Source organism: Macrotis lagotis, chromosome 1 (genome assembly GCF_037893015.1).
Source record: "Macrotis lagotis isolate mMagLag1 chromosome 1, bilby.v1.9.chrom.fasta, whole genome shotgun sequence".
Lineage (NCBI taxonomy): Eukaryota > Metazoa > Chordata > Mammalia > Peramelemorphia > Peramelidae > Macrotis > Macrotis lagotis.
Genome location: NC_133658.1, coordinates 545,854,250 through 545,881,959, shown reverse-complemented (window position 1 = coordinate 545,881,959; position 27,710 = coordinate 545,854,250). Strand labels below are relative to the sequence as shown.

Here is a 27,710-nt window from a genome sequence, read left to right as displayed (position 1 = left end):
TCCTCTCACAAACATGCCAAAATATTCAAAGTATTCAGAATATTTATACCCAAGTCTTCACATCCTTAAGAAAAAAATCTTCAGGGGCAGCTAGGTGGCGTAGTGGATAAAGCACTGGCCCTGGAGTCAGGCGTACCTGGGTTCAAATCCGGTCTCAGACACTTAATGATTACCTAGCCGTGTGGCCTTGAGCAAGCCACTTAATCCCGTTTGCCTTGCAAAAACCTAAAAAAAAATATCTATTGACCCTGACATCTCTTCATGCTATAATCTTTCATCTCTCCTACCTTTCTAAAATTCCAACTTAGTATTTCATTTTTCCCTGGTTACATGTAGAAACAAGTTTTAACATTCACTTTTAAAACTCTGAGTTCCAAATTCTCCCTTTCTTCCTCCCCACCATACCCATTGAGAAAGCAAGCATTTTAATGAAGGTTATAAATGTGTAGTCATGCAAAACCTTTCCATACTGGTCTTGTTATGAAAAAACATGGACCCCCCCCAAAAGAAATCTCCAGAAAGATAAAGTTTAAAAAAGTATGCTTCAATGTGTATTCAGACACCGTCAGATTTTTCTCTGTGATGGATAGCAGTCTTCATTCTAAATCCCTCAGAGTTGTCTTGGATCACAGTATTGCTGAGGAAAATAAAGTCATTCACAGCTGATCCTTATTGTTACTTTGTACACAGTACATTTCACTTTGTATCAACTCATATGAATCTTTTCAGTTTTTTTTCTGAGAGCATCCTGTTTATTTCTTTTAGCAGATACTACATATTCACATACCACAATTTGTTCAGTCATTCCACAACTGATGGATATCCTCTCAATTTCCAATTCCTTGTCACCATCAAAGAACTGGTATAAATATTCTTGCACATATAGGTCCTTTTCCTTTTTATTTTTAATCTCTTTTGGAATATATACCTAGTAGTGGCATTGCTAGGTCAAAGAATAGCTGCTCTACAGAATGGTCGAATCAGTTCACAGCTCCACCAACAATGCATTAATGTCTCATTTTCCAAACATCCCCTCAAACATTTGCCATTTTCCTTTTCTGTCCTATTAATCAGTCTTTATAAGGTAATACCTCAGAATTGCTTTGATTTGCATTTCTTCAATCTATAGTAAATTAGAACCTTTTTAAAAAATATGGCTAAAGATAGTATTTATAACCTCATTTGAAAACTGTTTATATCTTTTGATCATTTATCAATTGGGGAATGATTCTTATTTTAATAAATTTGACACAGTTCTCTATATTTTCAAAATAAGGACTTTAACAGAGAAATTTGATTCAAAATTTTTTTTCAGTTACAATTTCTTACTGCATTTTCCTCTAGCCTATCTCCTCACACCTATTTATTCTATTCCCTCCTTCTCTCTCTCTTCTTTTACCCTGTCCCTTTGCAAAAATGTTTTGCTTCTGATGAGTCCCTTCCCCAAACTGCCCTCCCTTCCATAATACCCTCCTTTCTCTTATCCCTTTCCCCTCCTACTTTTCTGTAGGGTAAGCTAGATTTCTATACACAAGTGTGTGTGTGTGTGTGTGTGTGTGTGTGTGTTTGATATTCCCTCTCTGAGCTAATTCCAATGCGAATAGGCTCACTCATTCCCCCTCACCTTCCCCCTCTTCCACTCCACTGCAAAAGCTTTTTCTTGCCTTTATGTGAAATAACTTACCCATTCTCTCATTTCCCTTTCTTGCCCATACAGCTCCCTTCTGTGCCTTGTCTTTATATACTCTTTCTCACTGCCCTAATAAATGAGAATGTTCAAAGAGTTATCAGTATCATCTTCCCTTGCAAGAATATAAGCAGTTCAACATCATTAAGTTCCTTATGATTTGCCTTTCATGTTTACCTTTTTTATGCTTCACTTGACTCATACATTTGAAGATCAAAATTTCTATTCAGCTCTGGTCATTTCATCAGGAAAGTTTGAAAATCTCCTACTTCATTGAATGCCAATCTTTTCCCCTGAAAGAATATGTTCAGTTTTGCTGGGTAGTTGATGCTTGCTGGTAATCCAAGCTCCTTTGCCTTCCAGAATATCATAATCCAAAGCCCTATGATCCCTTAATGTAGATGCTGTTAAATTTTGTGCTATCCTGACTGTGTTATCCATGATGTTTGAATTGTTTCTTTCTGGCTGCTTGCAATATTTTCTCCTTGACTTGGGAGTTCTGAACTTTGGCTATAATATTCCTGGAAGTTTTCATTTTAGGATCCCTTTCAGGTAGTTATCAGTGAATTCTTTCTATTTCTATTTTACTATCTGCTTCTAGGATATCAAGGCAGTTTTCCTGAATAATTTTCTTGAAAAATGATTTTTAAGTTCATTTTTTGGTTGTGGTTTCCAGGTAGTCCAATAATTTTTAAATTATTTCTTCTGGATCTGTTTTCCAGGTCAGTTCCTTTTCCAATGAGATATTTCACATCTCCTTCTAGATTTCCATTGTTTTGGTTTTGTTTTCTTGTTTTTTGATTTCTCATTATAGTCATCAACTTTCCTTAGTTCCATTATATATTTTATAGTATATTTTCTTCAGAGAGCTTTTATATGATTTTTTCCATTTGACCAATTCTCTTTTTAAGGCATTCTTTTCCTCATTGGTCTTTTGGACTACTTTTTTCCATTTGGCCCAAACTGGTTTTTAAGATGCAATCTTGTTTTTTTATATCTCCTCCACCAAGTTACTGACTTGGCTTTCATGATTTTCCCACATCACTCTCATTTCTCTTCTCAATTGTTCCTCTATTCCGCTTTATTGATTTTCAAAATCTTCTTTGAGCTCTTCCATTGGTCTGAGACCAATTCATATTTTTCTTGGAGGCTTTGGATGCAGAAACTTTGACTTTGTCATCTTCCAAGTGTATATTTTGATCCTCCATATAACCAAAGTAACTGTCTATGGTTGGATTTTTTTTCTTCTATTGTTTGTTTATTTCCGTAGCCTATGACTTGGTTTTAACTATTTGCTAGCATAGAACTCTGTTCCCAGGGTGTCCCAAACTTTTGATGGTTTTTTGAAGTTATTTTCAGGGATACCCCACCAAGGACCTACAAGTTCTCAATTTCTCCAAGGTCTTATAAGAGGCTCTGGCTGCTCTCCTGGTCTGTGCTCTGGTCTATAGGTGACCCCAAGTACTCCTTTCTGCCCTAAAACTATAAGGAGAGTGCCTGCTCTGCTGAAGGCCATAGGCTCTGTTCTGCTTCTGTCTTTTTTCCTGAGACAGGGCCCAAGACTAAGACTGGATCTGAGTATGGGTCAAGTCACAATGTCCTGCCTCAAGGATAGCAAAGAGACCTCTGCAGTCTCCAAGGACCACCCTTTCCCATCTGTCAGCTGAGTACTCTGGAAGTAGCTGCCAGATGACTCCCAAATCCTGTTCCTGATCCCCTGAGGTCGGGTCTATGCTGAGGCCTGCGCTGGATTGGGCTCCTCTCTCATCCTGGTGTAATCCTGCTATCCTTCCTGCTATCCTTCCAAATTGTACTTGGAAGTCCCTGGGTTGAGATGTCTGGAAAACCCCTCTACTGCCATGGATCCAAGAACCTTGTAGTCTGTGTCTGGATAGATGGAGTTGGTTTGTTCTGGCCTGGTGGCGCAGCTGCACTGTGGGTCCATTCTAATCTTGGTGTAACCAACCCTTCCTGTGGATCTTCCAAGTTGTCTTGGACTGGAAAGTTGCTTCACTCAGTCTTTTTATGGGTTCTGCCATTCTAAAATCTGGTTAAAATCATTATTTAAAGGTATTTGGAGTGGTTTGCCGGAGAGCTCTGGGAATCCCTGCCTTTACGCTACAAAATTCAGATTCTTTTTTCTAAGGTGCTATTTTCTTCAGCATTTCTTGTGTTTTCTTTGATCATACTACTGATTCATTTTTCATGATTTTCTTCCATCATTCTTATTTCTCTTCTCAATTTCTCCACTACTTCTTTTACTTGATTTTCTTTTTTTTTTTTTGTAAGGCAACAGGGTTAAGTGGCTTAAGGCCACACAGCTTAGGTAATTATTAAGTGTCTGAGGCTGGATTTGAACTCAGGTACTCCTGACTCCAGGGCTGATGCTCTATCCACTGTGCCACCTAGCCACCCTTCTTACTTGATTTTCAAAATTCTTCCTGAGCTCTTCCATGGTCTGAGACAAAATCATATTTTTCTTGGAAGCTTTGGGATGTAGGAACTTTGACTTTGTTATCTTCTTCTGAAGATGTGTTTTGATGTTCCTTGCCATCATAGTAACTTTATGGGAAGAGTTTTTTTTTTTTTAAGTTGATTATTTCCCCAGCCTATGTCTTGATTTTAATTCTTAGTTAAAGTAGGGTTCTACTTCAAGGGTGAAGGATACACCATCTCATACTTCTTGGGTTTTGTGTAGCTGTTTTCAGAGGTACTTCTAGAGAGTTGCATGTTTTCAGTTCTTTCAAAGTGGCATGATCAAAGGAGAAGTGTTTACTACTCTCCTGTAATCTCTTTCTGACCCGCTTACCATCTGTTACCTGATATAAGCAGCCACTGCCATTGCCACTGATTCAGTGGCTCCCAAGACCTGCTCCTGGTTTGTTGGGGTGAGGTCTATGCTGCTGAAGCCTCGACTGGACTCATCCTTGTGGGACAGATCTTTCCTGATTACCTTCTAAGTTGTCTTGGACTGGAAAATTGTTTTGCTCCTTTTTTTCTGGGCTCTGCTGCTCTAGAATTTATTTAGAATCATCATTTAAAGGAAGTTTGGAGGAGTTTAGGGGGAAGCTCAGGCAAGTTCCCTTTAGTCTGGTCATTTTGACCTTATTCCCAAAAATACATCTATATTCATTCTCCATTTCTTCTTCCATTATTTCCTGTTCTTTTGCAGTTTTGCTTCCAGCTTCATAATTAAACTGAACCTGCTCTCCCCAATGTTTCTATTGATATATTAATCATGACTTTAGGTAACTCTAATTACTATAAGTATTTATCCAAAGTTCTTTTATCTAGTCCTCAAGATCAAATAGAACCATTCCCATGCACAAGCCTTCATTATGGTATTTCATTTTTACCACCTTCCTCACCCAAAGTTTCCTCTCCTAGAACTAAAGATGATGTTTGGAGTCACTATATTAAATGACATAGCCAAGTAAGAAAATGTTGAGGGCATGGGGGAAGGCTTTGAACCACACACTTCAAAGGATTGGGAAGAAGACAAGGAGTCCAGAGAGGTAAAGAGAGAACAAGGAAAATACAGAAGCCAAAAGAAGAGAAACACTGAAGAACAGAAGTGAGACCATTAGAGAGAAAAGCTGAAAAGAGGAGAATATAGAACCCAAGAAAAGACCTTTGAACCTGTGAATAAAGGATGCATTTGTGATTCATATGGAAGTCATTTAAGTAAAGCAATAGGGACAGAAGTTAGGTTGGAAGGCATCAAAAAATGAAGGGCTGATGAGAAAGTTGAAGGCTATTTACTTTGAGATACTTTTTCAGTGATAAAAAGGAGATGAAAAATTGACTTAAGGGAGAAAGATCAGAGAAAAGCTTTTTTAGAAGTGGGGGACATTGGGCAAATTTGTAGGGAGGTAGGAAGATGTCAGGTGAAACAGTGGATCAGTAGGACAAGATCACTAGATCTAAGGTTAAAATCCTATCTCAGAGACAGTAATTGTGTGATCCTGGGCAAGTTATTTAACCTCTCTGTGATTTGGTTTCCTCATCTATGAAATAAGGAGTTGGGTTTGATGGCCTCTGAAGTTTCTTACTGCTCTAAATCTCTGAGCCTATGAGGGGAAGGAACAGGAGCAAGTTACAGGCAGAAGCACTCCCTTAGACAAGGCTACCTCATCTAATACAGAAGGGAAGTCGAGAATGGGGATAGACACTGAGAACCTCTGTGTCTCTGAGGAGTGGCAGGCAAGGAGTCAAAGGCACTCCCTAGAGGGTGGCTTCTATTTCATTTTGTTCAAATTATTTTTATTATTACCTTTTGTTTTTATATCATATTCCTTTCTGAATATATCCCTAGTCTTCAAAGCCCAAGGTGCTTTGATCTTTTCAGTAAAATAGGACTTCTTTTCCTGGATGCTGATTGATTTCTTTGTAAATTAAAACCTTTTGTCTTTGGCTATGAATAAAACATGTATATATCCTGTGTCATAGTAGAAAAACAATTTCTCATTTATTGACGGTTCTCTTTCTCCAGATAATAACAAAATGCTAATATAGAACACTAAGATTACAAAGTACTATATTAAATCTTTGATAGCTATTAGAGTTTTATTTTTACAAAACTTTATTTTTTTCTTTATACACATTACTCATTTGATCTTGGATTTCTTCTTTCTTCCTTTGACCCTTCACTTTTTTATTGTGAAGAACACATTTTGTTTGTTCCCCCTCAAAGCAGTCAACAATCCATCAAAAGTTTCTGTTCCAAAAAAGCATTCCTAACCCATGGGTATTGTGGGCCCTGACTTCCCAGGTAAGTCAATTGCCAAAGCTAATGCTTGGAAACATTTCATCCTAATGGATCCCACTCTACAGATGTTGTTATAACAAGTAAAAATGTTAAAGAATATGGATTGATGGAAATATAGCATCCCCTTCCCTTGCCAAACATGAACATACATTATAAGAAAGAACATTTACTCAAGAGCATTAGTTCACTCATCCCCACCAAAGCATGTGGTTTTACCTGACCCACCAAAAGACACATTGATTCCGATCAATGGAAGTTTAATCAAGTAGTATTGCAAAACAAGAAACAAAAAAAAATTCTTACCAGTCTTTCCTTACCCATAGCTGTACATTTTGCCACATGTGACTACCACCATTGGAGAGGCAATAACAAGGAATGTGTGTGGAGAATATATTTGAAGGAATATAAAATGGGAACCTGTCAGGGTAACACACTCCCAAAGCTCCAAAACCATCAGTGTCTTCTGGTTACAAGTGTCCAGTTCTTCTCTTACAGACAGCTCCAATATGATGCTGTTGCTACTGAACTCTACTATCAGCTTCCTATCTTCAACCAGAAAGTAGCTTCTCCCTCAAAAAGGGCCTTTCCTTTCTTCAGCTGCTATTGCTAGGATTCTCCAAAACTTTATCTGAGTTTTAGACTGGAATTCCTTTTGCACTCCCATCATACCAAGGTCACTAACTTAAGGTCTACAAGTATTAGTAAAAATGCAAAAGAGCTATATGGAGCTAGGTAAAGGAGATGCTTTTCATCTTCTATAATGTACTTCATTGCTAGGCAAAGAAATTTGGCACAAGATGGGGAAAGGTTGGTTAGAAGTGATGACTTTTATCCTCCAAACAAAATATTTCATATCTTAAAGAAATTGGAGCAAGTCCCTGGCCTCTCATATACTCTTACTCCCATCTTGAATGTGAGGGAAATGATTAAGAATATCCCTTTAAGATAATTTACACTTAATCCTGAATATAGCTTTTATTTTGTTTTTGGATTTTCTTTGTGTATCCACAGTTTAGCATATTGTCTGGTTCATAGCAGAAACTTAATAGATGCTTATTGACTAGACTATTGAAAGTAAAAAAAAAATGGAATAGGGACAGGGGGATAAAGGAAATTTTCTCCTTTAATTTTTAATTTCTTAATCATTTTCCCAACTAGATCAGTCAATCTGCCAGTAAGTATTTATTAAACCTTTACTAAATTGGCTTTGAGCCAGTCATTGAGGGCACAAAGGAAAGCAAAGATGCCTTCTTTGAACCATAGGATATCCACCATCTCCCTTGCTTTTTCATCATAATTCAAGGGAAGAGGTTATAGGCAACACTGTAAGACTGTAAGTTAAAGAGAAGGTGACAACTTATACTGGTAAAGGAACTCCTTTAGGAATTCCCTAAATCAATGAAATTGCAGATCTAATCCCTGACTCTGCTATCTGCCTCACAAGGCTTTATGAGATAGAAACATTTCACAAAATAAAAAGAACCAATAAATAAGATTTACCATTATCCAATATATTCTCAAGCACTCACTTTTAAGATAATATACCACTTTGTAATACAATTTTATTGTTTTTCTAGTTTGTCCAGTTACTAGCATTGTAACATTTCCTATGGTTTTCATTCTAATTTATAGTATTTTAGCAATAGTATGCTAGCTATATTATTATGACTTATGAAATTTTGGAGCAAAAAGCTCTAAATTCCAAATAACAGATGTTCAAATGAACTTTCCCAAGAGTAGAACCTGCTCTTAAGTTGAAGACTGTCTATATTGCATTCATGTGCTATAATGGGGTGAGATGTGGTATGGCGGGCCTCATAAATCCATCAGTAAGCATTAGGAAATCTATAGGAACTTCAGGCAGTTTTCCCACTACATGATACTTGAAAAAATATCAGATTTGAAATTAGATGATTTGGGTTCATAACCCAGCTCTACTACCTATGTGAACTTAAGCTATTCTGAGCTTCAGTGCCCTCATCTGTAAAATGAGGACAATATCTACCCATTACCTATTGTTGCTGGGAGACTAAAATGAGATCACCAGATCTAGAACATTATATAAATATAAGAGATTATGGTCACTGCTCTCAAAAAGGAAACATGTAGACCGATGACAATTACAGAATTTAATGTTCTTATCAATAAATTTAAGAGACTAGAACTCCAACAAAGGGATCCTTTCAGACCTTAGGATGATTAAAGAACTATAAGAAGTGACTTTTTCACCTCTTGCTCTCAAAAGAATATATACACATATACATACATTTTTTTTTAGGTTTTTGCAAGGAAATGGGGTTAAGTGGCTTGCCCAAGGCCACACAACTAGGTAATTATTAAGTGTCTGAGGCCGGATTTGAACTCAGGTACTCCTGACTCCAGGGTTGGTACTCTGTCCACTGCGCCACCTAGCTGTCCCCTACATATATATTTCTAAAAGAAAATACCATACTCTCTTATTTCAGCTTAAGCCTGCAATAGTGTTTATCCATCATGTTATTTCATTATATATTTTCTTAAAAAATATAACCAAGAATCAGAAAACTACTGCAGAAGGGAATGAATTTATTTTTGTGTCACAACTTAGATTCAGCAGCTCCAGGATATATCCCTGGATCTAGGTTTCAGAAGTACTTCTCAGTTCTCTCCACCAGGAAATTTTCAGGAGGCCCCACAACATTCAAACATTCTTTAAAAAAATTCTTGAATGTTCTTCAATGCCCATCCATAAATTCAGAAAAACTGCTTGTTCACTACATTTATGAAACTGTATCATTAATTAACTAACTCTACAATCCCATGATTCCGCATGTTGCCTCCTGGTAGAAAGAGCACTGGACTTTAAGGTGGAAGACCTGGACTTGAATGCAGGTTCTTCTGCCACTTACTAGTCATGTAACCTGGTGCAATACCTCAGTTTCTTCCACTATAAAACAGAGATTATAATATTTGCAGGACCTACTTCAGAAGGCTATTGAGTGGTAAATCGATGATGAATGAGAGAGACTGGATAAGTGAATCATTATAATGATACTAATTCTTGAGGTTACCAAAATCATAGTTCCTCTCCTAACAATTCCTTTTGAGAACCCCACTCACTTGCAGAACTTAAACATGTTAAAATCATGATTATTGATCCAAAAAAAATCCCCATGCATAGAACAAAAGTGGGATCACTGTTTCCTAATTCTCTAAATGAAGACTTTTTTTTTAGATTTTTGCAAGTCAAACAGGGTTAAGTGGCTTGCCCAAGGACACACGGCTAGGTAATTATTAAGTATCTGAGACCGGATTTGAACCCAGGTACTCCTGACTCCAAGGCCGGTGCTTTATCCACTACGCCACCTAGCCGCCCAAGACATTTTTTTAATTTATGCATTCACAATTTTTCATTGAATCAATTCAGTACAACAACTATATCTATGCACATAAATATAGATTTATGCCTATTCTTTTCAAATCTGAAGTAATAAGATGTTTTGAATCAAGATGGTTCCTATATTGGCAAAATCTAGGCGTAGATTAACATCTCACACCCTATACCAAGATAAGGTCGAAATGGGTACGTGATTTGAACATAAAGGATGTTTCCATAAGTCATTTAGGAAAGAAAGGAAAAGTTTATCTGTCAGCTGGAGAGGGGAAGAATTTATGACCAAACAAGAGAGAGAATATTATAAAATGCAAAATGGATAAAACCCAAGACAAGAAAGAAAGAAGAAAGCTGGGGAACAATTTTCACAGTCAGAGTTTCTGATAAAAGCCTCATTTCTAAAATACAGAGAGAACTGAATCAAACTTTTAAGAATACCAGTCATTTCCCAATTGATAAATAGTAAAAGAACATATGAACAGGTAGTTTTCAGATGAAGAAATTAAAGCTACCTATGGTCATATAAAAATACTCTAAATCACTATTGATTAGAGAAATACAAATTAAAACAGTTCTGAGGTACCACCTCAAACTAATCAGATTGGTTAATATGTCAAAGGGAAAATGATATTGGAAGGGATGTGGAGAAATTGGGACACTAATTCACTATGGGTGGAATTGTGAACTGATCCAACCATTCTGGAGAATAATGGAGAGAACCATGCCTGAAGACAATAAAATTGTGCATATTCTAAACCAACAACACTACCATTTGGTCTATATCCCAGAGAGATCATAAAAAAGGGGGAAAGACCCACAAGTACAAAAATATTTATAGCAGTTCTTTATGTGGTGGCAAAGAAATGGAAATTGAGAGGATGCCCATAAGATGAGAAATAGTTCAGAAACTTAGAACAACTTACATAAACTGATAATGAGTAAAGTGAGCAGAACCAGGAGAACATGGTACACAGTAAGAGCAACATTGTGTGATGATCAACTATGATAGACTTAGATCTTCTCAGCAATACAGTGATCAAAGGCAATTCCAAAAGACTCAAGATGGAAAATACCATCCATATTCAGTGAAAGAATTATGGAGTCTGAAAGCAGATGAAAGCATACTATTTTCACTTAAAATTTTTTTTGTTTTTTCTTTTTCAATAGTTTTTTCCCTGTTATTCTGATTCTTCTTTTATAATATGATTAATATGGAAATATGTTTAATGTGATTATACATATATAATCTATTCCAAATTAGTTGCAATTTTGGAGAGAAGGGAAGGAAGAAAGAGAGGTAGAAAAATTTGGAACTCAAAAACTGTACAAAATGAATGTTGAAAACTATCTTTATATAAAATTGGAAAAAATGCTATTAACTAGGGGAAAAAAGACAGTTCATATTTGACTGTGACTGTGACTATGACTGGCTTCTGGGCCTGTTTGGGATTTCTGAAATTGGAGAACCAAGGCTGTGAAATGTCTTCCTTCTCATGGGACTGTCCATAAGACTCCTTTTCTTTCTCCACAATCACTTCAGTGATTCCTAAATCCCTCATCCCCAACCTGGTTCACTACAGAACCCTTCAATTAAGCCAAGAGCCTCCATAACCTGCACATCCCACCCCACCTTGATTCTATGCCTATCTAATTTCCTTACACCTTGCATGTCTCTGGGCTTCTCAACACACTCTGGGTTCTAGTGACACGGCTATCCCCCATCCCCAGGATGTTCTCCCTTTTCATCTCTGCCCCTCCTAGCATTTCTAAATTCCTTCCAGTCCTAGCTGAAATCCCATCTTCTGTAGGAATTCTTTCTGAATCTCTCCAAATTCTAGTGCCTTTCCTCTGCTGATTCTTTTTGATTTATTTGCTATATAGCTTGTCTGCATATAGTTGTTTCAATGTTTTCTCACCTAATCACTGGATAACAGGGACTGTCTTTTACCTTTGTTTCTATTCCTAACACTTAGGATAGTGACTTGAACTTATCAATCAGTTAATAAATGTTGACTGATCCAAATGTGGGAACATTATGGGACAATCAGGAATGACTTCTGGGAATCCCATGTTTAGATCAATCCTGAAGTCAGAAGGAAGCTTAGAGATCATCTAGTTTAAAGGCGTCAAACAATGAGGAATATAGTCTGCTAAAATTTTTAAAAAATGAAATAGAACATAATGCTAATATGTGATTTTCTGAGTCAACATGTAGCTCACAGGGATCCTTATGAATGATTTAATAGCCTCTATTACATTACCTAGATATATGAGCTTGGGCAAGTCACATAATCCCACTGCCTTGCAAAAAACTAAAAAAAAAAAAAAACCTCTATTTCTATTTTATTTTGACTCCCCTTATTTAACCTACCCTTCTCATGCTATGAAGCAGAGAACTGAGATTCAGAAAAGAGTTACCCATCCATGGTCCAGCTAGGACCAGAATCCAGGACTCTGAAATCAGTGCTCATTTTGTTCCTCAATCTGCCTTTCAGGCAGACCCAAGGCCTGGACTCACTGCTTCAAAATGCTCACTGCCATTTTTCCTTTTGTCCAAAGTGAATTTCTGAGACTATGATAAATCTAACTAGAACAAATACCTGAATCAGATAACATCTATCTCTGCATCATGGCTTTGGGTTTGGGTGATGATGGTTCCATCCCTTGAAGATCATGGTAATGTTAAGATTAAGTAAAAGAAAATACCTTCTTCATCAACTTGTTAACCAACTTGTTATCCACCCTTAAATTGCTTTCTAGTCTACTCTTCTCATGGAACTAGCTTAAAGACTACTAGGAGACAGATGAAAATAAAGACCATGTCAGTTAAGTATTTTATTCATATATGAATTTAAACATTTGTCAACATGTACAGCTATTACTTGAGAGTGATTTATTATCTCTGTTGAACCCATTCTACCACCAACAGATGACCACACCAAGTGCCAGTGAATGAAGATAGGGCATGGGTGGATAGCTAGCAAGAAAGATGCAAAACCTCTGCTCCAAAAGACATTCACCCATCATATGAGGACATGTTAATTCCAAGTTAAGGACAGAATTTTGTGCTAGAACCACGTGTGATTTCATTGGTGTAGGAGACTTTCAGGTAAGGAAGCTCCCTCTACCATGACCCATCAGTACTTTATATCACAGCCTTAAGAATTATCCATGGCACCAGGAGGTTAAGTGTGATTTTTGCTCAGGGTCACACAGCCAGTACATATACAAAGAAACCAGATCTTCTCAGCTCCAAGATCAGTACATGATCCACCACATGATGCTTCCACTAAATCCTGTGTTCAATAAGTTACAAATGATTAACTTAGATCATCTAAGCCCATCTCAAGGTAAAATAATATACATCTTTTTTCCATGTGCATCAATATTAGGAGAATGGATTAAACTGTCAGGGAAACCACACTCAACCCTCTAATTCCATGATTAAAGTGCAAAGCGAACCACTCTCCAAATGTATACCTGGGCCTAAAAACACATGCAAATTCTTTAGCAAGGTGAGAGAAAAGGACAAGATATACTATCTTGGAGGTTGCCCTTTATGAGGCTAATCACAAAAAAGAAGAAGAATAGCACAAACATAGGCAAACCATGTCTGCAGACATTAACCTAAAGTTAAGAAGTCTAACTGGAAAAATAGGGACTCCTAAAACAAAATTATATTTCTTCTTCTGATTCTTGGTCTCGTTCCACATTTTTCAACAGTCTCATGTCAGGAGGAAAGTTCTTCTTAATCTTTGTCCTAATTAACCTGAGGAAAAAAAGAATAGTTGGTCATTATACATAACTAAACAGGGTTTGAACTGGGGACAATGTGAAAATCAAGGGAAATAAGAATGAATTGTACGGTGAAATATTAACTTTGCAAATTAAAAGGATGATCCCAAACAGAAGACAATTGAACATTCACTTATGTTTTGCTACCTCCTCATTTGGGATAGCTTTTCTTCCTTGGACTTCAAGATCATAGTTACTGCCTACCTTCTCTAACATAATTCAGGTTTCCCTTGCTTATGTTAATGCCCTTCTCCCTCCCTTAAAGTGATTTAGGACCTAATCTGTGTTTCCTGTATGTAGATAACTGGCTCTTAGCATCTTGATGAGTAGCTTAAATTTAATCTTGTAACTATTACTTATCTACTGTAGGACCCACAAGTCCATTTAATTTCTTTCCATTTGAGTATAACGCTATTGTAGATGTCTTGCTGAGAAAATAAGAACTCTAAAAGAGACAAAGGAAAAATAGAAAGAGGAGCTTTTATAAGAGAAAGATGATGAATTTGATTTTGGACATATTAAATAAAGTGGTTTGGTCTATTTGACTTGATCCAGAACTGTTACTTCAGAGTGGGACTCCCAAGATGCAAATTCCCTCCAGGATGACAACTCATCTGTATCTTAAATTCTTAGAGAGTTGCTGAGACATTGAGAAGTTATAGCTTGTTCATGGATATAAGCTATCATGTGATAAAAACAAGTCTTGAACTAAGGTTTTGCTGACTCTAAGACCAATCTTGTACAATACCACACTCATTTAAGGATCAAATCTCAATCTAGTCGATGTTTAAAAAGAAAAAAGAAAAAAGAAAGAATGCAAGAAAGAAAGGAAAGAAGGAAGGAAGAAAGGAAAGAAGGAAGGGAGTGAGGGAGGGAGAGAGGGAGAGAAAAAGAAAGAGAAAAAGAGAGAAAGGAGAGAGAAAGAGAGAGAAAGAAAAAAGAGAGAAAGGGAAAGAGAAGGAAAGAAAGAAAGGGAGAAATGGGGAGAGAGAGAGAGAGAGAGAGAGAGAGAGAGAGAGAGAGAGAGAGAGAGAGAGAGAAGAGAGGAAGAGAGAGAAAAAAATTCTTTAGCTAACTGGCTTTCCCTCCCTTTTTGCCTAATGTTGATGTTTCATGACCTAATATTTGTGAAAAGTTTAGAAGAATTAAAGACCTCTCCTTGGAGTTTCCACCCTAGGAATCCTAGGGTGCAGGTCTGACCACGTCATTTCCCCTATTCAATCAACTCTAGAGGTTTCTTATTACTTTTAGTTTTTTTTTTTAGGTTTTTGCAAGGCAATGGGGTTAAGTGGATTGCCCAAGGCCACACAGCTAAGTAATTATTAAGTGTCTGAGGCCAGATTTGAATTCCAGTACTCCTGACTCCAGGGCTGATGCTCTATCCACCTTGCCACCCCATAGTTCCTTATTACTGCCAAAATCAAAGGTAAAATCCTCTTTGACATTCAAAGACCTTCATGATCTGGCCTCCTCCTACCTTTCCAGGCTTTCTAGACTTTATTCCTCTCCACATCCTTCGGGTCATCCTTTTCCCCCAGTCCCACATCATCCCAATTAATTGTGAAGGAGACAAGAGAGACACCAACTAGCCTTCAGTGGTTTCAACAGTACCAATAGTGGTTCAAGGGGCTAATGGGGCATCAGTTAATGCTCTGAATCAGCAGATTCCCCTTGCATTGAACCAACTGCAGAAATGAAGAGTAGGAAGACATATTTGCCATCTCCCATTTTCCTAAATCCTTAACTTTGGGATTCACTGGCTGGCTCAGATAATTGTCAATTACATCAGGATAGACAACAAGCTAAAACCACCAATTAAAACATTGCCTTTTCCCTCTTTTGACATCCCCAGGGCTTCACACAAGGCCTGGAACATAAAAATTCCTGACTGATTGAATACTTGATTGCTAACTGACAGTTAAGTACTGGCATTAAGAGAAAGAAAGAGCAGGAATGAAATCTTCCCCTGATAAATATTTCTGGGGACCCATTAGTATAGTACCCAGAAAAATCTTATCAAAATAAAGCTGTGATCATTTTTAGCTCCCTATTGCCTCCCCACTAAAGTCTACACCCCTCAGCACAGCATCCAGAAGTCTTCAGGAGTCCCCTCTCTCTCTCTTCTAGCCAGTAATATTATTTCTACAAGAAACATGGAGTCAGCTTTTCTCTTCCTTGACTATCATTTTTGAGGCCAAAGGTCCCCTGAGTACCTTAGACTCTGTAGAACTGTTCCCTAATGACCAACAGCAGTCAACTTACCAGTTGATAAAAGCATAATTCACACCCAAGATGAAAAAAGTGAATGCATAATGCCAGCAAAAGCACATGGTCAGAAACAGCATGTTGCCGTGATCTGTTTCATTCCATTCAGGGCTTCCATTAGGGGGATACAATACAAAGCCAATCTGTAACAAAAAACAATAATCATCATTGAAGTCAGCAGATATATCACAAAGATGGTGAATCTTTAAATAGTTTCAGGCCTAATGGGCAAGTCATAAATTGCCACAAATAATTTCACAAAAATGAACCTTTGATTCTTTCCAATAATGTGGCTTGCAGCTGCTGAACCACAGTTTGGATAAGTGGGTAAGTGTAGCTAAGGAGGTGAGTCTGGGGAGATAAAAGGAATAGTGGGGAGAGAAGAAGGTTTGGGGGGGAAAATAATAAACTATTAGCCTGAAGAAGATAGGAATAATCAGTCTTTAAAAAAAATAAATGTTTTAGTAAATATTATTTTAAAATTTAAAATATAATAACTTTATAATTACTTACATACTAAAGGAATGTTATTTAATACATTATTGGTTTGTAAGATTCTCTGTGAAAGCCTCCTAAGGAAACTGGAACATGAATACTATACGAAGAAGAATCAAGGATGACTCCAAAGTTTAAGTCTGTCCTTAATAAGTAACAGTAAATTAGCAAAGTGAGCCAATTGACACAGGAAATAAATTCATTTTCAGACAGTATGGTACAAATAGCCATGATAGAATGGAAAGAATACTGACCCTGGGGTCAGAGAATCTGGAGTCAAATCACATCCCTGATGCTACCTGTGTGAACTTTAAGTCATTTAACTTCCCTAGAACTCAAGTTTCCCTGTCATAAAATGAGGGAAGGATTTATATGGTCTCTGAGATCTCTTCCAGTTCTAGTTCCATACTTCTAGGATCCTAAACCGAGTCTAAATTGAAAGAAGGGGGGAAAAAAGCCAATGAAGACAAGTCTAGTAAAGAACTGATAATGCAAGACCAGGCTGAAGTCTAGAAGAGAAAAGCTGGGATGAACCTGGGAATTTGGAATTTTGTTCACACAAAGATAACAAGTTTAAAGTGCAGATGAGATTTCTAAGGGAGATAATGAAGAGAGAGAACCAAAGTCTGGGTACTGACCTCTTTAGGAGGAAGCCCAATGACCCTCCTTGGCAAAAAGAAGGTGTTGAACTGAATGATCCAAAAATAGTGACAGGAAAAATGGAAAACCACAGTGATTTTCTTGTTAATTCATGAAGCACCAGAATGTACAAGTTTTTTCTTTCACTCTTTTACCCCTTTATCCTTTTTTAATTTTAATTGAGCCATCCCATGTCACATGAAATAAAATTTAAAGGAAAAAAAAGAGCAGTAACCCTGAGTTGATAGACTGATTCTGATAATATGCAGTATTCTTTAACCATAGTCGCTCACCTCTGCTAATAAGGGAGGTGCTTTTTTTTTTCTTCTACATTTTTCTATGACCAAACTTCTTACTCATTATAAGTACATGGCACTAAATTTAGTTTTGGTATCATTCCTTCCATTTACATTACATTACATTATTTCCACTGATCTATTCATTGTATTCATTGTTTTCCTGGCTATGCTCATTTCACCGGTATCATGTTCTCAAAGAATTCAAACTAAGCTGGTTAAATCAAGGTAAAGGGTGCTCTCAGTTGCATTACCTAGAGAGTTTTCTCAGTTGATGACTTATCTGAAAACATCCATACAACTCATAACTGTGTAGAAAATAAATACCATGTTTCAAAGACTGTTTATATGTGGCAGTTCTGAGAGGGTGGTTATGGAGCAATTCATTCAATTCATATAGACACAGTCATCACATTAACCTTGGGCCTTCTTCCTACTCAGAAACTCCCTCTTATAAAGTACAAAGAGGGAGGTTTTCTGAGACAACTAACAACAACTAATCACATTTATATGGTTCTTTGACATTTAAAAAAAAACAAGCCTTAGAACCCTGTTAGGGTAGTATTCATACTACATCTAGGTAGTATGAATAAGATTATCCCTATTTTATTTTTTTGTTGTTTTTTTAGGGTTTTTTTTTTTGTAAAGGCAAATGGGGTTAAGTGGCTTGCCCAAGTCCACACAGTTAGGTAATTATTAAGTGTCTGAGACCGGATTTGAACTCAGGTACTCCTGACTCCAGGGCCAGTGCTCTATCCACTGTGCCACCTAGCTGCCCCTATTATCCCTATTTTAAAAACAGAGGCTCTGAAAGATGAATTGACTTGTCAGGGTCAAAAAATAAGTGCTGGAATGTGAATCCAGGTCTTTTAAAATCATGTCCAATATGCTTTCTACCACACTACAAGTCTGTTTTTTTGTTTGTGTCTCTGTGTCACCAACAACCAGTCATTTCAGAGGGTAAAAAACAGCCAAAACTATAAAAACCTTGGGGTTATGAAATAATTGGCAATAAAATAATCAGCAAATTATCTGAGTTTTTCATTTGTCAATTAGTCAATTAGAAGCCATGTTTTTTAAAGAGCTTAAAATAATAGAAATGCCAAATTTTCCAATTTTCCAAAAGATGTTAATGATTCTGAGTCTCAGCAAGATCAGAAGAGACCTCTCTGTTGGGGCAGCTAGGTGGCGCAGTGGATAAAGCACCTGGCCTGGAGTCAGGAGTACCTGGGTTCAAATCCCGTCTCAGACACTTAATAATTACCTAGCTGTGTGGCCTTGGGCAAGCCACTTAACCCCATTGCCTTGCAAAAACTAAGAGAGAGAGAGAGAGAGAGAGAGAGAGAGAGAGAGAGAGAGAGAGAGAGATCTGTGTCAGAGGGAGTTAATAGATTTAAGGACCTCACCCTTGTAATCCCAATAAATGATGACATTAGGTAATGGAACTCTTTCTTAATAAACTTACTTCTTGAGTATTTGCTTATAAAGGCAGGTAAAGAAGGATTTTCTCTAGAACTATGGCTTAACTCTGATGATGCAAGGTGTCAATCCACACCACCAAGCTTCAACCCCAGGATTGAACACACCCATCATTAAGCAGGAGATGCAAGTCACTTAATAACAGAAAATCACAGTAAGCAAATGACTTCAATTCCTACAACTCCACATGAGAAGTAAAATTTGGGTAAAGAGCCTGAAGAGAATTCCCCTGCTACCCAAAAGCTAACAAGAGCTCTTAGTTTTAAAAGGGTCAGTAGATGTTGGACAGTGCTGAACACTATTCTGCTAAGAAATGAAAACTAACAAATTTATATAAAATAAGAATCACTCCCCCATTGATAGTTGATCAAGAGAGATGAAGTTTTCATATGTGGTTATCAGTGCAATCTATTTAAATCATTTTTAAATGTCCTAACTCCCTACTTATAGGAGAAATGTAGGTGGAACAATTCTAAGGTAATATATTATACTTTTGGGATTAGCTAATAGGACAGAAGAAGAAAATAACAAGTATTAGAAGGGATGTAGGGAAATTGAAATGTTAGTGCATTGTTGGTGGAGTTGTGAAATGATTCAACAATTCTGAAGAGCAAGGAAATGGGCCCAAAGGATCAACCATGCTTTCAAAGAATGACAGAGATGATGAGACAAAGAAGAAGAATGAGAAACACATTTTTGAATATAATCAATGTGGGAATTTGTTTTGTCTGCCTACACTGTATGATAAAAAGATTGGGTTTTTCTTTTCCTCTCTTTCCTTTCTATTTTTTTATTCATTGGTTGGAAGATGAAAAAGAAAGAAATGAATGATAATTGAAAAAGAAAAATTATCAGGTGGACAATAATAGACTCAGCCATCTCTCATCTCAATAACATCAACTGTTTGATCTTTGGTATCTGGAACATGAGAATCTGCCTCCTACCACTAGTTTCCATAAAAGAAAAAAAGAGGAAGAAGGATACCAGGAAGAGATGTGATGTAACATCTCAGGTTTGTGCTGGAAAGAAAATCAGAATGACACTGGTCTGCCACCAATAGATAGTCTTCCCTAAACTTATCCACTCATATAGTGTATCATGGGTATCTATTATCGTATTTTGTGGAGGATGATGGATATGATCAAATGGTGGGAAGAAGAAAGGGAAAGGAAGAGCTCATAGATCTCCACCTACTTTCAACATCTTCCACCAATCTCCATCCTCAAAATCCCAATCAAAATACTTCTGCCTAGAGGCCCAGTCTCCTAATTCATAAATCCCTTTGTGGTCCCATGTATCTAACTGTATGCATTTTAAAGTATTATTGTGAAAAAAGGGGTCATTGGCATCACTAGGCCTTCAAAGTGGGAAGGGGAAAAGAAAGGGAAGAAGGGCAGGGAATCAGGACAAACACAAAATAGTTAAAAATGCCTGGTCGAGATAATCTCTAAATCTCTGGTCCTAGAATGTATAGAGTGTAAAGTGAGGAGTCTTAAAAGGAACTCTGAAATATAGAGATGTTAAGGCAGGCACATACTAAAAAGACACCTTCTGGTATGGAATATTCATAAACCCCAAGAGAAAATGTACCAACTAAGTGACAATAAATTCTCAAGTACTAAACATTTTTCTAACAGATGAATTTGGGAAAAAGCTGCAACTAAGGCTTTCAGTTCCTGACAAAGTGCATGCTTCCTTTGGTTCTGGGAGTGCAATGGTTTGTTTGTTTGTTCATTTTGTTTGTTTTTTATTAAGACCTCAAATATTTCAAAGTTATTATTTGGGCTGACCATCAGGTTAAAAAGGAAAGCTGTCTAGATATTTATAGAGTAAAAGAATTTTTTAAATGAGTTACAGCAGGGGCAGCTAGGTGGCACAGTAGCTAGAGTACCAGCCCTGGAGTCTCCTGACCTGAGTTCAAATCAGACCACAGACACTTAATAATTATCTAGCTGTGTGACCTTGGGCAAATCACTTAACCCCACTGCCTTGCAAAAAAAAAAAAAGAGTTACAACATTAGTACTTGGGAACATTAAACTCATATTTCCTCTTTAGTCCAAGAGCAGTTTCAGGAAACACGGACTCATCCATAAATGACTTTTATATAATCCCTTGTAGGCAGGAGCTTTCTCATTTTCATCTTTGCGGTTTCAATTTGGCACCTGAATGGTACCCTCAATGTTCACTGAATTAAACTAAATGCATCTTTTAAACACCAAAGGATAATAGCATTTACTAGCTCTTTTTTTTTTAAGATTTGTGCAAGGCAAATGGGGTTAAGTGGCTTGCTCAAGGCCGCACATCTAGGTAATTATTGTCTGAGGCCAGATTTGAACTCAGGTACTCCTGACTCCAGGACTGGTGCTCTATCCACTGTGCCACCCAGCTGCCCCCACTAGCTCTTTTTAAAATCAATTGATAGAGTCGATAATCTTCCAATGGTAGCACTGGTAAAAAGCTGCAATAGAAACTCTAAAAGAATTTCCATCTCTTTCCTCTTTATTTTAAAGATGCCCAAAAGTTCAAAGAATGGCATTGTGGGAAGTAAATTAATTACAATCAAGAATAAGGTAAGTGTTCATGCTTTCTTTATGCTATTCTTTTATAAAGCTCAAATGACATGCTCACTTAAGAAAGCAGACTATCATTTCTTTAGAAAAACATAATTGAATTGTGGCCTTTCTGTCAAAGGAAACACCATAAACACAAATTTATTCTCCTAAAACCAAAAATGGATTAATAATAGCTAGTATTTATATAGCACCTTAAGATAAAAAAAAGTATTTTTACTATATTCTGCATTCCTGACTCACAAACAGCTCTTATTCTAAAAGATCATTTCAAATGCATTTGCTGGAACTGTTAGTTAGAACTTGGCTTTATTTTTATAATTGGGTAAAATTGAAGGAATGGAGGAAGGAGAAAGAATGCCAGATCTAGAGTTATCCTGAAGAAGCATATTGATCAATTAGCAAGTGTAACACAGTATAAAAGAGAATGGCAAGTATAAGTTACAGATATACTGAGCTAGGTGCTGAGATTGTTAAAATAAAAAAAAGATTTTTTTTTCAAAAAAGGAACCATTAAAAGGAAGGAAGTTAGGAAACAATTTTTATAACTAGTGTTTCTGACAAAGGATTCATTTCTAAAATACACAGAGAACTAAGTCAAATTTATAAAAATATGAGTCATTCCCTAACTGATGAATAGCCAAAGGGTAGGAAAAGGTAATTCTTACATGAAGAAATTACAGCTATCTATAGTCATATGAAAAATTCTCTAAATCATTATTGTTTAGAGAAATGCAAATTACAACAATTCTGAGGTACCAACTGTCATCTATCAGATTAGTCTTTGTGACAAAAAAAAGGAAATGATCAATGTTGGAGAGAATGTGGGAAAACTGGGACATGAATGTATTGTTGGTGGAATTGTAAATTTGGAATTATACCCAAAGGGCAGTAAAACCGTAGATAGCCTTCCATCCAACAACTACTAGGACTGAAACCCAAAGAGATCACAAAAAAGGGTAAAAAATCCATATGAACTAAAAACTAGCTTTTTTTTAATAGTGAGAAAGAATTGGAAATTCAGGGGATGACAATCAATTGGGGAATGGTTGAACAAATTGTGGTAAATGAATGTGATGGAATACTATTGTTTTATAAAAAATAATTAGGGATGGGACTTCAGAATAGCCTGGAAAGACTTGCATGAACTAATGCTAAGTGAAATGTGCAGAACCAAAAGAACATTATATTCACTACCTGGGTGATGATCAACTAGAATGTACTTGAGCATTTCAGTTGCAAAATAATTAAAGACACAATTCTAAAAGACTTGTGATGGAAAATACCATCCATATCAGATAAGGAACTATGGACCAAAACTTACAAACTTCAATTTTTAAAATTTGTCTTGGGTATTATTTTTATATATATTTTTTATTTGGATTTGATTCTTCTTTCATAACATGATTAATATGGATCTACATTTAGCATGGTTATATGTGAATAGTCTAAATTAGATTGCTTTCTACTGGGGGAAGGAGGAGGGAAGGGAAAAGAATGTAAAACTCAAAACCTTTCAAGAGGATGATCATTGAAAACTATCATTGCAAGTACTTGGAAAAATAAATAAATAAAAATCCCCTCCAAAAAAAAAAAAAAAGGAATCATCTCTGCCAGGGTTGTCATGAAGAATGTTTATATTCTTTTGGGGGGGTATTGCAAGGTAAACAGGGTTAAGTGGCTTGCCCAAGGCCACACAGCTAGGTAATTATTAAGTGTCTGAGATCAGATTTGAACCCAAGTACTCCTGACTCCAGGGTGCTTTATCCACTGTGCCACCTAGCCTCCCCAGAATGTTTATATTCTTACTACTGAAAAACAAGATAATTGATATAATCCACCTGTGGGAGGGGAAAGGGTTTATTAATGACTAACATATCTACATTTAAATACAGAGAGATGAAAAAATGACAGGAAGATCTGGATTAATTTGGGAAGAATTCCTGGAAGATGTTCAATTTACACTGTGGAACAGGGAAATCTGATAAGAGAACCACACCTGCTCTGTTATTTGTAGCAGAATGGGAAAAAAAATGACATTCCTGAGAGGGAATGGAACTGCAAAGCTCTTCTGGATTGGGCAAAGGAACAGTTCCTTCTTCCCTGTGTCTACAAAGGGCAAATGTTTATATCTATTTTGACAAAAAGATGAGACTATGACTCAATAAAAATATTTGCTTTTTAAGATAATAAAAATCACTGCAAGGAATGAGGAATATCATCAGGACAGGAATACATGCAATTTTCTATAGTATCCAAAGTCAAATTACTTTTTTACTAATAATTATCAAGAGGACTCAATTTGATTTTTTTTTAGTTTTTGCAAGGCAATGGGGTTAAAGTGGCTTGCCCAAGGCCACACAGCTAGGTAATTAAGTGTCTGAGGCCATATTTGAACTCAGGTACTCCTGACTCCAGGGCCAGTACTCTATCCATTGCACCACCTAGCCTAGCCACCCCTCAGTTTGAGTTTGTTAATTAACAGAAACCATAAATTTATCCAATATATGCTGTTTTCTAGACTAAATCACTTAGCTGATACAATATTTGTTCACATAAAACTCCATCTCTAAATTTCCTGTACTTGGTTTCCTGTCAGTCAAAGATACGCAACCAAAAAACTGATTACACTGAAAAAATTCATTGGGGAAGGGAGGGAAATAAGAATTTATTAAGTGCCTATTATGATTCAGGTGCTGATCTCCACTTTACAGGTGAGGAAATTGAGCTAGGCAGAACTTAATTTACTTGCTCAAAGTCATCAGTTTGTTAAGTGTCTGAGGCTGGCTTTGAATTCAGGCCTCCTATGCCTGGTTCTCTGTCCACTACACCGCCTAGCTAGCACATCCCTCCATAATTCCTTCCTTCTTGTCCTTTTCTCTCTAATCTCTTTCAAAGCTCAGTTCCACTGCCAACTCCCACACCCAAAAAATTATCTTGCAATTATTTTGCAGATAATTTACATGCAATTATACATGTATATTTCTCCACTACAAACAATGCAAACTCCTTGAGGTCAGGGATAGTTTTGCTATTTTCCATAAACTTTTCAGAGTTGACTTGTCAACATATTTCTGCCCTGATCAGTGATCAGTACAAATTGGACATCTTCCAGGAATTCTTCCCTAATTAACTCAGATTCACCTGTCATTTTTTTCATCTCCCTGAATTTAAATGTAGCTATGTTAGTCATTAATATGTTCTTTATTATACATTCACAATTGCATTATCTGTAATAAATTATATGATTTGCGTACTCAATCTACCTACAAAAATCTCAATGATGTTTCATCTTAGTAGAGTATCTTCAAGAGGTCCTCTTTGCAGAGGTGAGAGACTCAGGAATATTAAAGATATTTTAATATTCAATTGATACACTGGTTTTTTTTAACTATTTTAAAAATATTTGTTAGAAGAATGTCTTGCTGGATAGTACCAAAGTGAGGTAAGATATATTCTGAAATGAAGGTGACATTTAAGCAACAGAAATCAATAATATTTTTAAAACTTCTCTAGCTGAAAACTTTGTCACCCCATGATCAGTCTGGTGAAATGAACTAGACTGGTCTTCAAATTACAAATAGATAATCAGTCACCTGGATGTTTTTATCTAGACTACAAGTTCCTTGAGGACAGAACTAATAAAGCCACAGAAGTGTTCCTTCCTGGTTCATCCCTTTCCAAATGCAACAGCTGCCTCTGATAATTGGAAGCACTGGCTTACCTGCCAAAACCAGCTGCCCTGAAGCAAAACAAAGCTGGATCGGAGGAGCTCCAAAACGATGTTGCTCCGGAAGAAGAATTCCATGAAGATGCAGATCGCTGCCCCAATGACAGACAGGATAAGCAGCTGATGGATGTATATGTCCAGCACTGCCCGACCGTGGATGTGGAAGTAAAAGATAAAACCTGATGAATAAGAGAAAGATGTTTTTTTACTTGAATTGAACTCAAAGCTGATCCTAGTGTTTTACCACAAAGGTGAGTGTGTGTGTGTGTATGTGTGTGTCTTTGTGTTCGTGTGCATGTGTGTGTGTGTGTGTGTGTGTGTCACTGTGTGACTGTGTCTGTATGTGTGTAGGCAAGAAAAAGAGAGACAGATTGAGCTTACCTCACAGGTTTGTTGTGTGAATCAAGTACCATGTGCAAAGTACTGGGCAAATCTCAAGAGTTATATAAGTGCTACTCATTAGTACCATCATTATTATTCTTGCTATTATTTTGTGTCTCTGTCTCTGTGTATCTGCCTGTCTGTCAATCTGTCTGTATGTCTCTCACATACATACACATACACACACATCACCTCATATAAATGTATACATTTTAGATTTAGATATTGTCAAGTGGCAGGTACCACATACCCCTGAAATGTACTACACCTGAGCTAGAGCTTTCTAGAACTTATCCCTAAGTATTTCTAAGACTTGACTTTCCATAGGCACCATCCCAACTTGGTATGTTATGTTTCCATCTATCATATCCATTCATATTGGATGCTTCAAAATCTAACAATGCTTTCCTTTTCATTCTTTTGTCTAACTTGCATCATTAAGAAATTGTTGACTGATCACAATTTTATTTCATATGATACTGACTGACTCCCTATACTTAAAAAGTGAAAAAAAATTCCCACCTAGAAAAGAAAATTCTTTATCTTTTCATTTATATGGAAATAGAAGAAAATTCTAGTTCTAACAACAGAATAAAATTTAAAAAGCTTTAAGGCTCAGTAGGCTAACAAAAAAAACTGGTATCCACACTAGTAGGAGATCCCTTCTAGTTCTGAAGCTATGAGTAGTAACTATAGATTAACTATTTTTAATCTTAGTGTTCACCTCCAAAAATGAATTTAATGATACTAGCAGGGCAAAATTAAAGTGATATACCTAGCAAAATAAGCCACTAGTACATCCAAAGGACCGTGGTTGGTGACTGCTTTCCAGACACATCCATTCCAGGTGCTGCTCAAAGGATTTCAAAAAAAAAGTCATGTGGAGTATCATTGAATTTTTATGGTTGTACTAAAGGCAGAAACACTTTAATGTTTTCAATTTACTCCCTCCCCAATGATTCTTAGGCTACTTTACCCACAAAAGTTTATCACTTGGTCACTAAACCTCTGGTGACGAGACTCTCAGAACTCAGGTGAGGTTACCTTCAGACAATAGCCCTCTACAAAATTAAACTCATTTCAGTACAATCTCTCAATGCTTCATCTTCACTGGCTGAGAAACCAGTCACCTTCTCACCTTAAGATAGCAGGGCAATGGATATCAAGACTGCTAAAAGAAGGGCATAACATTAATAATCTAGCCTAATAGGCATTAAAACTGTGCCAACATAATATATACAGACATACAAATATAATTCCTAATAATAATTGATGGGTAAAGGAAAATACCATTCAGGCTTACCTTCCACAAAGAAAGCATTTGAGAGCATCACCTTGCTTAAGGAAACTGGCAGAGCATGGGTGGTAAAACACAAGATGTCGACCAATCCAGAGAGTCCAAAGAAGAAATACATGGTCGAGTGCTGCCAGCCCATGAGTTGTTGCCAGTGTTTTTCTTCATAGTTGTATAAGGTCAGGTGGGGTCCATCAGAAGAAAACTGTTCTGCTGTCATGCCTATATAGGAGCACAAACAAAATTAAAGATACTTTCTATGACATCACCTACAATAAAAGAATACCAATCAATTCATAAGTCCCACATTTCATCTCTATTGGCTCTGTCCTTTAGAATGGGCAAGGTAAGAGTTCTTTACTGATGTCTTCTTTTCTCCACAGCTCATTGACATGCAAGGTAGATGATGGGAAAGGTTTTTACTCTGATTTCTAAAAAATCAACAGTGATTCCAAAGTCACAATAAGGATGAATCCATGTTCCCTCTTCTATCTAGCAAAGAATATTGGTCCAAAATGAATAAAGAATATAACTTGCTGACTTTGGGCAAAGCACATAGTCTCTCTAAGCCTCAGTTTCCTTATCTTTACAATACTGAACTAAACTAGAGGTGTCAAACACACAGATTCCCTCCCACTGAAGTCACAACATTCTCAGAAAGCTACCAAAAGCAGAATAAAGTATAATTAGTACAAAAAAACGTACAATAGAACAAAGATGATGTTAATATGTGGTTTTCTAAGTCAATAAATGACTCATAAGGATCCTTAGAATGGTTGTCTCCCACTTCTATTTGAATTTCATATCACTGGACTAGAGGATTACTAAAGTCCCTTCCAGATTTAAGATGTTGTGGTTCAGGGGCAGCTAGGAGGCACAGTGGATAGAGCACTGGCCCTGGAGTCAGGAGGACCTGAGTTCAAGTCCAGCCTCAGAC

The 27,710-nt window shown here is 36.8% G+C and overlaps 1 protein-coding gene across 6 annotated transcripts in view; it reads right to left on the bottom strand.

Annotated features, from left to right (window-relative positions):
• Positions 1-12,650: 12,650 nt before the first annotated feature.
• TMEM45A (transmembrane protein 45A) overlaps positions 12,651-27,710 on the bottom strand; it is a 111,071-nt gene continuing 96,011 nt past the window's right edge. For all 6 annotated transcript variants that reach the window (XM_074214326.1, XM_074214328.1, XM_074214329.1 and 3 more), the window contains 4 exons: positions 26,783-26,995; positions 25,093-25,277; positions 15,886-16,031; positions 12,651-13,597 (listed from right to left, as the gene is read on the bottom strand). In XM_074214326.1, coding sequence (XP_074070427.1) covers positions 13,504-13,597; positions 15,886-16,031; positions 25,093-25,277; positions 26,783-26,995 — 638 coding nt within the window. In that variant the 3' untranslated portion in view covers positions 12,651-13,503. The remainder of the gene's footprint in view (positions 13,598-15,885; positions 16,032-25,092; positions 25,278-26,782; positions 26,996-27,710) is intronic.